This window comes from Scyliorhinus canicula, chromosome 7, assembly GCF_902713615.1.
Source record: "Scyliorhinus canicula chromosome 7, sScyCan1.1, whole genome shotgun sequence".
NCBI lineage: Eukaryota > Metazoa > Chordata > Chondrichthyes > Carcharhiniformes > Scyliorhinidae > Scyliorhinus > Scyliorhinus canicula.
In genome coordinates, this window is record NC_052152.1 from 111,692,672 (window position 1) to 111,705,977 (window position 13,306).

The 13,306-nt window shown below is 50.5% G+C and overlaps 1 protein-coding gene across 6 annotated transcripts in view; it reads left to right on the forward strand.

The window, feature by feature from the left end:
* The first annotated feature begins 396 nt into the window (after positions 1-396).
* LOC119969277 (glutamate-rich protein 6-like) overlaps positions 397-13,306 on the forward strand; it is a 108,118-nt gene continuing 95,208 nt past the window's right edge. For all 6 annotated transcript variants that reach the window (XM_038802680.1, XM_038802683.1, XM_038802682.1 and 3 more), the window contains exons 1-2: positions 397-755; positions 840-942. In XM_038802680.1, the coding sequence (XP_038658608.1) occupies positions 425-755; positions 840-942 (434 nt within the window). In that variant the 5' untranslated portion in view covers positions 397-424. The remainder of the gene's footprint in view (positions 756-839; positions 943-13,306) is intronic.

Below are 13,306 nucleotides of genomic sequence, written 5' to 3' on the forward strand. Positions count from 1 at the left end.
CATTGATAGAGTGAGACTGTTCTCACTGCTGGACAGGTCACTCAACTGAGGGGATTTACTTCAATAATTGCCATAAACAGTTAATGGTGTTGAAGAGAAATGTGTTACGAGTTGATTTGTTCTGATCTGGAATGCACAGTCTGAAAGGACAGGGAGAACAGATGCAATAGGTGTTTTCAAAATCTACTTGCAAAGGAGAAACTTGCAAGGTGATGGTGAGGGGGGCGGGGGCACAGCGGGCTCTTTCAAAGATTGGCATAGCCACAATGGACTGAATGGCCCCCTGTACTGTGAGATTTTATGTTATAGAAGGTGACGCAAGGTTACGTTTACTTGTGCGGTGAAAGTTTCTTTTCTGGTTGTGTTCTTACTTAAATTCCTTACTTGATAGTGAAGTGCTTCAGAGTGTTCAGACTGCAGGAGGATGAGTGAAGAACACAGGTCAGCTAACGAGAATGGAGTTGAGGAGGATCAGCTCTCTTTCTCAGCAGAGCCAACGCCTGGACACACAACATCAGAGGTGGTACTGGGACAACTCCAAGAGCCCTCGGGCACTGATGAAGAATTAGCCCTGGAGCGTTCCGCTCAGGATGATGTCACGCAGATCTACGGTCCTTCTGAGAGAAGTTCACAGATCACATTCAGCAGCAACCTTGTTGATTGGAACGCCGAGGTGGACATCAATGAACCTGTATCTGTGGTCAATTCAGCCCAACAAATCTCCTCGGAAGCAAGTAGGAGCACAATAGAAGAAGGTAACTTGAAAATAATGTTTCCGTTACAAAAGCTTGTACTGGGTTAACTGAACAGGATTCATTGTGATTATTTTTGACTTTCAGTTATTGGCGTGTTGAACAGTCTGTCTGGCTCTGAAGCAGATTCAGAATTAAGTCTTCAAACTACGTTATCCTCCAATACCCTGCGGACCTCTGAGACTGAAAGGTGAAACAACTGTTTTATAACTAAGATAGGATCCCTGTATGTAGGATAATAAACATATATGTGAATGCGAAAAAGTTATTCTGCCTGTTCATTCCACAGATAATTTCATAGAATAGAATAGAATCATAGAATCCCTACAGTGCAGAAGGAGCCATTCGACCCATCAAGTGCGCACCGTCCCTCGGAAAGAGAACCCCATCCAAGGCCATGCCTCCAACCTATCCCCGCAACCCAGTAACCCCACCTAATCTTTTGGACACTAAAGGTAATTTATCATGGCCAATCCACAGGGCCGGCCCAAGGTACCGGCAACTCGGGCAGTCGCCCGGGGCGCCATGTGCTTGGGGGCGCCAGAGACTCGGATCCCGCGCATGCGCAGTTGGGCCGGTGCCAACCAGCGCATGCGCGGTGGCCGCCCTCCCCCAGGGCGGCTCCCTCCGCCCCCCCCCTCAGTCCGCCGCGCCCCCCCCCCTCGGTCCGCCCCGCCCCCCCCTCCGTCCGCCCCGCCCCCCCTCGGTCCGCCCCGCCCCCCTCGGTCCGCCCCCCCCCTCCGTCCGCCCCGCCCCCCCCTCCGTCCGCCCCGTCCGCCCCGCCCCCCCCCTCCGTCCGCCCCCCCCCCCCGGCCCCGCCCCCCAAAGGGCGCCGAAGTTCAGCTTGCCTGGGGCGCCAGCAACCCTAGGGCCGGCGCTGCCAATCCACCTAACCTGTACATCTTTGGACTGTGGGAGGAAACCGGAGCACCCGGAGAAAACCCACACAGACACGGTGTATACAAATTGGCTGCCTTGTCTCCTACATTACAATAGTTACCATCCAAGTACATCAGCATGTTGGGACATTTTGCTGTTGTGAAAGGTGCTACTTAAATGTAAACCTTTCCACGAAGGATGATCCCGAGCTTCTTGACTCTTTCCACATAATGGGAAAATCTCATCCCTGGAACCATTCTAGTAAATTTCAATCTACCATGGACTCTGCCCCATGTTTAAATCTTCTAAGAAGGAAACTTCTGCAGAAATATGCTCTAAACTCCTAGTATTTGGTTTGCTTTGTCCATCTCCTCTATTCATCTATCTGTTTTTGTTCACCAGCTGACACCCATTTTATTGTGAGCCATATTTTCTTGCAGTGTGATCCTTTCAAACTATACTTTTAGAATCTCTACTTAGAATCTCTACAGTGCAGAAGGAGGCCATTCAGTCCATTGAGTCTACACCAATTCTTGGACCAAGTGCCCTACCTAGGCCCATGCCCTGACCCTATCCCTGTAACCCCACCTAGCCTTTTGGACACTAAGGGGCAATTTATCATGGCCAATCCAGCTATCCTGCACATCTTTGGACTGTGGGAGGAAACCAGAGCAGACACGGGGAGAAAATGCAAACTCCACACAGGCAGTCACCCAACACTGGAATTGAACCCGGGTCCCTGGCACTGTGAGGCAGCAGTGCTAACCACTGTGCCACCGTGCTGCCCTTTTTTTAAAAAAGGAGCCCCAACTCCGAAGAGCACAACTGACCTTCGGTCTTTTCTGAGCCTGGTAAATTATTATGGAAAGTTAATTGCCAATTTAGCGTGGTCATCCACCTATCCTGCATATCTTTTTGGGTTGTGTGGGTGAGACCCATGCAAACACAGGGAGAATGGGCAAACTCCGCACAGACAGTGACCCGGGGCCGAGGTCGAACCTGGGTCCTCGGTGCCGTGAGGCAGCAGGGCTAACCACTGCGCCACCGTGCTGCCCCACATATAAACATATATATATTAATTTGTTCTCGCATATGGACATCACCAGTAAGAATGTGAATGAATGTGCTCTGGATTATTAGTCCAGGCTTCTAGATAATTAATACAGTATATAATACTGCATTATTATACACCTAAACACTAATTCTACTGTTAACCATTAACTTACTAAGTGTTTGTTTTTTGGATATTCATTCTCAGGACTCAAGGGTCACAGACAGGGCCAGCATTTATTGCTCATGTCTAATTGTCCTTTAGAATGTAGTAGTGAGCCATCTTCTTGAACAACTGTAGTCCGTGTGGTGTTGGTGTTCCCATGGTGCTATTAGGACGGGAGTTCCAGATTTTTGAACCAGTGACATTGAAGGAGCAATGATATCGTTTCAAGTCAGGGTAGTGTGTGACGTAGAGGGGAATGTGCCAATGTGCAGATGGTTCCAAGCACCAGATACCTTTGCCCTTCTAAGTGGTGGATGTCCCGAGGTTTGGAAGGTGCTGTCAAAGAAGCCTTGTCGAGTTGCTGCAGTGCAGCTTGTAGATGGTACACACTGTTGCCCCTGCTGGTGGAGGGAGTGAATGTAAGATGGCTGATGGACTGCTGATCAAGTGGGCTGCTTTGTATGTGAGCTTCTTTTTATACATTTAGAGTACCCAATTCTTTTCTTTTCCAATTAAGGGGCAATTTAGCATGGCCAATCCACCTACCCTGCACATCTTTGGGTTGTGGGAATGAGACCCACGCAGACACAGGGAGTGTGTGCAAACTTCACACAGACAGTGGCCCAGGGCCGGGATCAAACCCGGGTCCTCGGCGCCGTATTTGAGTTTCTTGAATGCTGTTGTAGTTGCACCCATTGACAAAATGGAGAATATTCTGTCATACTCCTGCTGTGCCTTGTCTATAGTGCTGAAACCTTGGGGAGTAAAGAGGTAAGCCAATTGTCACAGAATGCTCAACCTCTGACTTGGTCCAGTGACCATTGTGCATACGGGGCTGATCCTATTACAGTTCTGGTGATTGGTAACCCCAGGATATTGATAGGGAATTCAGTGAATGCAATGTCGATGTTGAGTATCAAAGGACAGTGGTTGCTTTCTCTTTTTTTTAAAACGCATTTTATTCAAACATATCAAAACAGGTTACAGCAAATAAACACCCCGGGAAACATTCTTCCCAACAATTAACTATACAGTTTGTACAAACTTTTCTCCTTTTTCCCTCCCCCTCCCCCATGACCCACCCCCCTGCGACGAACAACTTCTCAAACACAGTCACAAACATCCCCCACCTTTTCTCAAACCTTAACTCAGACTTTATCTTGTCTAACCGCAGGAAGTCATACAGGTCACCCCACCATGCTGCTACCCCCGGTGGCGATGCCGACCGCCACTCCAGCAAAATTCAATCAGAAAGGCGAAGGCCAAGACATCGGCCTTCCTCCTCTCCATGAGCTCCGGCTTTTCTGAAACTCCAAATATCGCCACCAAGGGGTCCAGGGCCACTCCCTCCTCCCCTATCCTGGCTAACACTCCCGCTCAGAATCTTCCCAATTTTTCACAATCCCAAAACATGTGCGCATGATTCACTGGCCCCTGCCCACACACCTCTCACACTCATCTGCTACCCCCTGAAAGAACCCACTCATTCTCGCCCGAGTCATATGCACCCTTTGTACCACCTTAAAATGTACGAGGCTCATCCTTGCACAAGAGGAGGTCCCATTTACCCTTCGCAGTGCTTCACTCCATACTCCCCAATTGATCTCCATTCCCAACTTTGCTTCCCATTTCTCCTTGATCTTCACCACCCGCTCGCCTCCCTGCTCCCCCAGCCACTTGTATATATCCCCAATTCTTCCCTCCCCAAACTTCCTAATCTGTAGATACCTGAACTCAGTACCCCTCGGCAGCTCTACCCTCTCCCTTAGCGCCTCCAGACTGTCGAACCCTTCCTCCAAATACAAATCCTCTGCCTCTGTAGCAGGGTCCTCCCAACCCTCGGCACCTTCTCCGCCCATACAAAGTCAGAGATGATCGTGTCCAATTTCCGAAAAAAGGCCTTTGGTATAAAGATCGGGAGAGCCTAAAGATAACCAAGAACCTTGGCAGAATATCCATTTTCACCACTTGGGCCCTCCCCGCCAACGTTAAGTGCCGTGTATCCCACCTCAAGATCCTCCCTGGCCTCCTCCACCAGCTTCGTTAAGTTCCACTTATGGAGCCCTGTCCATTCCCTCGCTACCTGAATCCCCAAGTATCTAAACCTATCCCTCGCTACTGTAAATGGCGTCCACCCTAAATTAGCCCGCTGTGCCAGCTCATTCACTGGGAATACCTGGCTTTTCCCTACATTCAGTTGGTATTCCGAGAACCCTCCAAACCTCCCCAACAGGCCTATAATCCTTCCTATACTCTCCAACGGATCCGAAACAAACAGCAAGAGTTCATCGGCATAAAGCAACACCCAATACTCCTTCTGTCCCCTCATTATCCCCTGCCACTCTGCCGACCCCCTGAGAGTCATCACCAATGGCTCTATGGCCAGCACAAACAGAAGCAGCAACAGCGGGCACCCCTGCCTCGTACCCCTGTGTAAGTCAAAGCTTCATGAGCAATACTCCATCCTCCCGCCAACAACTTAGCCAATACTTTCACATCCGTGTTCAATAGTGATATGGGACTACACAACCCACATTCCACTGAATCCTTCCCTTTTTTGGGATTAGTGTGATTACTGCTTGCTTCATCGTCTCCGGCAACTCCCACTTCTCCAGTGCTTCATTAAACGCCCCCAACAGATGTAGTGTCAGGTCCTCCGCAAATTACTTATAAAATTCTGCTGGGTACCCATCCGGCCCAGGGGCCTTCCCCGACTTCATACCCCTGATACTATCCAGCACCTCTCTCAGCCCCAGGGGCTCCTCCAACGCCTGCTTCTTTGCTTCCTCCACCTGGGGAAATTCCAGCTCATCCAGAAACCACCCCATGTCCCCCTCCTCTGGACCACTGTACCCGGACCACTGCCTTCAGTTTTTCCCAAACAATGCCGGCTAACACCTCCCCATTCTGACTGAACTCCACATAATCCCTAATCGCCAACCGCACCTTTTCACAAAAACCTCCATCTGCCAACAACCCCGAGACAAACCTCCACTCCGGCCTCTGCTCTCATCCTGTGCTGAACCGAATATCCAGCCAGTGGGGTGCATGGTGCGAGATAACTATCCCCGCATACTCTGCCCCCTCCACCCCAACCAAAATCTCCCGACTCACTAAAAGTAATCAATCCTCGAATACACCTTAGAGACGTGTGAAAAGAAGGAATACTCCCTTCCCCCTGGGTTCTGAAAGCGCCATGGATCCACCATACCCATCCTCGCCATAAATCCCCCCAGCTCCCTTGCCATTCGTTCCCTACCATCGACTTGAGGCTCACTATATCCACCCTCGGCTCCAGGACACAGTTAAAATCTTCTCCCACGATCAACTGGTACGTGGCCAAATCCGAGGTTGCTGCCAGCAACCCCCTCATAAAACCCACATCATCCCAATTTGGTGCATACACATTTACCAACACTACCGGTGCCCCTTCCAATACCCCACTCACAATCACATATCTCCCACCTGGATCCCTCACCTCCTTCGCACTCACAAAACCCATTTTGTTTCTCATTAAGATCGCCATACCCCTCAATTTCACATCAAACCCCGAGTGAAAAACCTGCCCGACCCACCCCTTTCTTAACCTAACCTGGTCCTTCGCACGGAGGTGATTCTCCTGCAAAAAGACAACCCCCGCTTTCAAGCTCCTGAGGTGCGCGAACACCCGTGACCTTTTAACCGGCCCATTCAGACCCCGGACGTTCCACGTTACCAACCTACCGGATCGGGCTTGTGCCTCCAATCCCCTCGACCGTCCGTCATCTTCCCCACTTAACTCCTGCCCCTTTAATTCCAATCTGTACCTAGCCCATCCCAATTTCTTCGTCCTTGACCATGTCATCGCTCACCCCTGCCATGTCACAGAAACCCCTTCCCCCCCACTTTTCCCCTTCTTCCCCCCCACTTCCCCTTTCCTCCCTCCCCCCTGCCACGTTCAAGTACTTAGAGAGCTGCTGCAAAGGTGTTCTGCTGGGAGGGACGGCTAACAGAGAGAGCGAACTTGGGATCTGTCATTATAGGTCACAGGGGCTTCGCGCCCATCTGGGCGGACCCTATACCTGCTTGCAATCGATTAGACCTCATACCAATCGATTGGTTTGAATTCCCCAATACTGGGGCTGTTTCCAGGTCGCTGGGCAGTTCTTGGGGCTGTTTGTAACTTATTGTCCGGGGCTCCTGCTGGTGCCTAAGAGTCTGGCTTGACCTTTGTTATTCTCGATTGTGTCCATTGTGTCCGGGAATCACCGAGAATCGCTCAATTAATATGAGCAACTGTTAGTTTCAGTGCTGTCTGGTTTCTTTGCAGACAGAATACACAGAGAGATTCTGCAGCCTGCTTGTCTTTCTGATATTGTCCAATTTTCCCTGCATGCATTTCAATTCTCCATTTTATGGCGGGAAGTGGCCAGCTTTGGCGGCTGCACTCCCTCCTTGTGATCCTAACATGATAGCGTGAAGGATCACACAAATACGGTGTCTTTGTTCCCTGACCTCAGCGAGTTCCATGGCCTCTGCACTTTCCTCAACTAGGCAGAACATTTTACCTTACAATCTCTATTTGGCGCTATGTCATAGGGGACATGCATTACCAAATCACAACAGGAACCTCTAACTATCCTTAATAAACTATACTCAACTTACATTCGATCATTCTAACTTCCTATCAATACAACAATAATGGCAGCATTCATGGTTCATTTCTCTGGCTCGGCAGTCGAGCTCAGAGGTACACAATCGTTCAAAAGCACATTTCTTTATTTACAGTACAACAACAACGAAAAAATCCTTTATTACATTTCAAGGGGTTCGGGGGACTGGTGGAAACCGACGATAGGGGATCTCATCCTATATACCGTCGAGGTACGAGAGCGGTAGGCTCTCCTTCGCCATTTCCTCATTCGACAGGTCTGCACTATGATGCAGATTACTGCTATCGCCAAAAGTGATTCCACTACATATGACAAGGAGTATCAATTCATAAATTTGGTACACCAGGTCGGGTTACTGCTGCTTGTTACTGGGCTTTGAGTGGTCTGAGGAAGTGAAACATTGACGGCCGGTGGAGTGGGGGTAAGGGGGTTCGTGTCCGCGTGCCACCACATGGATTCCATAATCCATAGTACAACAACAACTGGGGTCTTCATCTTCTTTTCTTTTCTTCCGGTGTCTTCTGGGATTCTGTTGGATCAAGCATAGTTTCTGTTACTATCTTGTTTAACATCTCAGATCTTACAGTCTGTCTGTCCTGTACTGCCAAATACCCTTTATGAATGGTCACTCTCTGTGACTCCCTCATTTTTAAAAATCAAAACGAATTTAGGACCAGACATACACTTAAATACTGTACCACTGCGAGCTGACTCGCAGGCTGTGCAATTGACCATCCCAGTGTTCCTGGATGTAAATAGCATGTGGAATTGGCAACCAAAGGGCTACCTAAAATGAAACAAACAAAACCAAACTTTTAGAACCAAGATTTTAGAAATGAGTTGCGTATGGGCCGCGACGGGTAAGATTTGGGTGGAGTCCCCGGGTAGGGCGTGCTGTGCTGTAACCGAGCTTAGCTGACCAGAGGGGGGTCCTCAGACAGGGCGGGTCCTCAATGCCGTTACTCCACTGTCTGAGCGACCTGGAACGAACGGGCAAGAATGTAGTCATCATGGGGGTTGCCTCTCCTATCCTCCAAACAGAAGAGCAGTTACGAAACTGGAGCTAGCAAGCTCTCAGAGGTTTCGGCCGATATGCCTGTTGGCTGGACTTCAGACATTTCAGCTGATAAGGCGTCTGGCAAATTCTCCTAGGTTTCTGCGGACAAACTTGGTGTTTGGCTGCAGAGCTGCTGTTCATGAAAAAAACAAACAAACACAAACAAACAAACATGCAACAAACATACTTGCAGGTTCCATCAGAAAGGGACACCGTTTATCTCTCAAGCGGTACCTCTTTTTACATCATCTGAACACCTCAATCATCATCTTCTGCGAACAGGGTCGCAAAGGGGTTGCCGTGTCGGGAGTCAGACTTAAAGTCATCCTCTTCTCCTGGATCCCATACCCTTGTATGGTTCAGGAGTGCTATGGTTGCATTGCGTGAACGGGGGTCCATCTCGTCATTCCGGACGAGCCTGGATGAATTGTTGCGGTGCCAATGAGTTGTGTCAAAAATTGAGTGAACGAAAGCGGGGTTGTCATTGTGGGGCGGGGGTTTGGGGTCTGGAGCCTTTATGTATGTGATCTCAAAGGGATCACTGGAGTCGGGTTCGTAGTTGCTGTATGTGGGGTCTGTTGTATCGGGGCAGTAGTGAGGAGTGCTGTGGCTGTCGTCAGAGTCACAGTCGCTGTCTCTGCTGTGGCAGCTTGTGGGAATTTAGGGGCGGGGTCTAAAGTCAATGGGCGGAGTCGAGGTCGAGTCCATGGAGGTGCTGGTCTGTGAGGGGGAGGGTGGAAATGCGCCTCTTGTGGGCGGGGCGTGGCGTGCTGCGTCAAGCATGACGTGATGTGTGTGGTTGGACTGTGTTCCATATGTCTTTAACTGGTTAATATGGAACCAGGCAGTCTTCCCATTGGGGTACTTTATTTTGTAAATGGAAGGGCTAACTTTATCTGCAGTGGTGTAGGGGCAGAGTATTAGGGTGAGAGGAATGTACTGGGATTGTAGACAGAGAGCATAACTTGCTGCCCTACTGTAAACTCAGTGGCATGTACCGTCTTGTCAAACAGGCCTTGCTCTGTTTCCTTCTGGTGCCTAACTTTACCGCGGCTGCGAGCTGAGCCGATTTAATATTTTCTACCATTTGTTTGACTGCCTTCTCGTGTGAGGGCCGTCAATTCTGGGGTGGTCAAATCGAACCCTAACAAATACTCTGTTCCTTTCATGGGGCGTCCGGTCATGAGCGTGTGTGGTGTGAAACCTGTAGAAGTTGAAACAGTATTCCGTAAAAACATCAACGTGAATGGGAGCACCGAATCCCAAGTCGTATTATTTTCCTGGACCATTTTACGGAGGGTGGATTTTAGGGTCCGATTCATGCGCTCCACGATACCACTCAACTGAGGGTGGTATGCTATGTGGAATTTTTGGGTAATGCCAAAAATCATGAGGACGTTCTTCATGACACGTCCCGTAAAGTGGGAGCCTTGGTCTGATGCAATGCTGCGGGGGAGTCCACATCTTGTAAAGATGTGGGGTGAAATTCTCCAACCCCACGCAGGGTCGGAGAATCGCCCGGGGGTGCCGATAATCCCGCTCCCGCCATGTTCAAAATTCTCCCACCCACCATAAAACGGCGTTCTTCAAATCCCGCCGCCCGCCTCGGAGAACGGCTGGCGCCGGCGGGATGCCATTGTTCATTGAGGCTTAATTATTCTCCGGCCCGGATGGGTCAAAGTCCCGCCGCTGGGAGGCCTCTCCCGCCGCCGAGGTTTAAACCACCTCTGGAACGGCGGGATCAGCGGCGCGAGCAGGCCCCCGGGGTCCTGGGGGGGTGGGGGGGGGCGATCGAACCCCGGGGGGTCCCCCAACGGTGGCCTGGCCCGCGATCGGGGCCCCCCGCTCAGACTCCGGTCCAGTGCCCTGGCTGCACTATTTTACTCCGCGGCCGCCATGGCGGAAGCGGAAGAGAACCCCACACCGCGCATGCGTCGGCAGTGACGTCAGCTGCAGCTGGCCGCTGACGTCACTGCCGACGCATGCGCGGACCGGCGAAAGCCATTCGGCCAGCCCCGCTGCCGGGGGCGCCGGTTTTTTGTGCCGGTCTTCTGGTGGCAACCACTCCGGTGCGGGGCTGGCCCCCATAGGTGGGGAGAATTCCCCACCTTTGAGGAGGCGCGACCCCTGAGTGGATCGGAGCAGCACGGTAGCATGGTGGTTAGCATAAATGCTTCACAGCTCCAGGGTCCCAGGTTCGGTTCCCGGCTGGGTCACTGTCTGTGCGGAATCTGCACGTCCTCCCCGTGTGTGCGTGGGTTTCCTCCGGGTGCTCCGGTTTCCTCCCACAGTCCAAAGATGTGCGGGTTAGGTGGATTGGCCATGCTAAATTGCCCGTAGTATCCTAAAAAGTAAGGTTAAGGGGGGTGGGTTTGTTGGGTTATGGGTATAGGGTGGATACGTGGGTTTGAGTAGGGTGATCATTGCTCGGCACAACATCGAGGGCCGAAGGGCCTGTTCTGTGCTGTACTGTTCTATACTTCTATACTCCCCTACTCCGGGACCCTCCGTCACGCCGGGTAGGGGAGAATGCCGCCCCTTGTGTGTCAACATTTTAGCAGTGGTTTTGGCCATATTAGTGCGTGATGGGAAGGCTTCAACCCATTTTGTGAAGGTGTCTATCACAACCAACACAAATTTGTAACCATTCCGGCACGGGGGCAATGGTCCAATAAAATCGATTTGGAGATTCGTCCAGGGGCCGTTAACGGGGCGGGTGTGGCTAAGCTGTGCTTTCCTAGCGTATCTGTCTGGGTTATTCTGGGTACAGATAAGGCAATTCTCAATGTAATGCGTTACATCTTCTTTCATTCCTGGCCACCAACAGAGCTGTCTGAGGTGGGCAGTAGTGGGGTCTATCCCTTGGTGTCCATGACCATCATGGAATAAACAAATGAGCTGATTCCTATCCTGCTCAGGAACCACATACAAAGTATCTTTTAAAACAACACCCTCATGGGTGGTCAGTGATCTTATAAATCTTTCGAACGGGGCTGGGTACTTTCCTTTAACAATCTCCCTGAGGTTGCTATCCTGTTTTTGGGCTGCGACTAAATCCTCAATATTAGTCTGTGATATCTGTACTGCACTAACTGATGCGCTTTCTGGGGCTTATTCGGGGGTGTTCCAAAAGTAACCACGTCTGGAACCTGCTTTCGCCAATGCGTCTGCTTTCACGTTCCCAGGTGGGGAAGAACGGTAGTGACTTCTAACTTTTATTATCCAGAAAGTCCTGTCCTTTGCCTTCTCTAAAATATGTCGGAGTAATGGGGCTGATGGGAGGGGCTTACCGTCTGCGGAAACAAAACCTCTTGTCTTCCACAGGGGTAGGAACTCAGTTAAACTGTTGCAGACAGATAGACTATCAGAATATATATCTGCCAGGCTGGGGAACGAATCTGGGTGGTCCACTATATATGCGATTGCAGCTAGTTCTGCTGCCTGCGCGCCTAAGTGACCTGGATGTTGCAATGCGATCTCTTCAAGGGCGCGGCCCTGCGCGTCCTCAACGTATATACCGCATCCAGTAATACGTTTGCCATCTAAAACGGAGGATGAACCATCCATATAAATCTTCAAAGGTGCGCACGTGCCTGTGTGCTGGGGGCACTGGGGTGAACTTCCTATCTTCCTGGGGGGTGTCTTTGCAATGAAGGGTCCTGTATTGTGAACTGGGGATATGATCTCACGTTCATGGGGTGTTCCTGGGTACTGGAGGTTATCTGCTAAAAAGTGAGTGTCTTAGTGTGTTTCACAGTGATGTCCCGTCCCTGCAAAAGAAGGGTCCACCTAGCTGCTCTGATGTGACTAACTGAACCGTCCTTCAGTCGTCCGTCTAATAGAAGCTGTGTGGGGGTGTGTTCGGTCAGAATTGTTATGGGGTTGAGTCCGGTAATGTACGGAAAGTACTGTACTGCCCAGAATACTGCGAGTAGGTGCCTTTCGCAGGCTGAAAATCCTTGCTCTACTGGGTCTAAAAGTCTGGAGGCATAAGCCACTGGTCGTAGCTGCTCGTGCCGTTCCTGAAGGAGCACGGCCGAGAGGGTCAGATCTGTGCTTGCTACCTCAATTGCATAGGGGGAAAGCGGGTCTGGAACTTGGAGTGCGGGGGCTCTTTTTAAATTGTCCACAGCATCCGTATGCTGCGGAAGCCATTCCCAAGGGGCTCCTTTCTTAAGGAGGTCTGAAAGGGGGCTGCCTTTGTCGCAAAACCATCAATATGGTTCCGACAGTACCCAACCAGTCCTAAAAATGACCGGAGGGCTGAAACATTTTGGGGAAGGGGCAATTTGATGATCGAGTCAATTCTTTTGTACTCGATCTCGCGTTTGCCGTGCGTGATGATTGTACCCAAATACATCACATTACTCTCCAATATTTGGGCCTTTCTGGGGTTCACTTTACATCCAATTGTTTGCAATAGTTCCAGGAGTTCAGACAGAAGCGTGATGTGCTCTGCCTTGGTGTCTGTCTGCAGTAATAGGTCGTCCACATACTGTACCAGACATTCGGGGCGGGAAGATTTTGATAAGCCATTTGCCAGCTGTCGGTGGAAAATGGAGGGGGAATTGTGGAATCCTTGTGGAAGGCATGTCCATGTGTACTGCTGACCTTTAAAAGTGAATGCAAATTTGTACTAGCACGCCTTCGCCAATGGGATTGACCAGAAGCCGTTGCTAATGTCCAAAACCGTAAAGTACTTGGAGTTGAGTCCCTGTTTGAGCATGGTCTCGGGACTTGTGGCTACCGT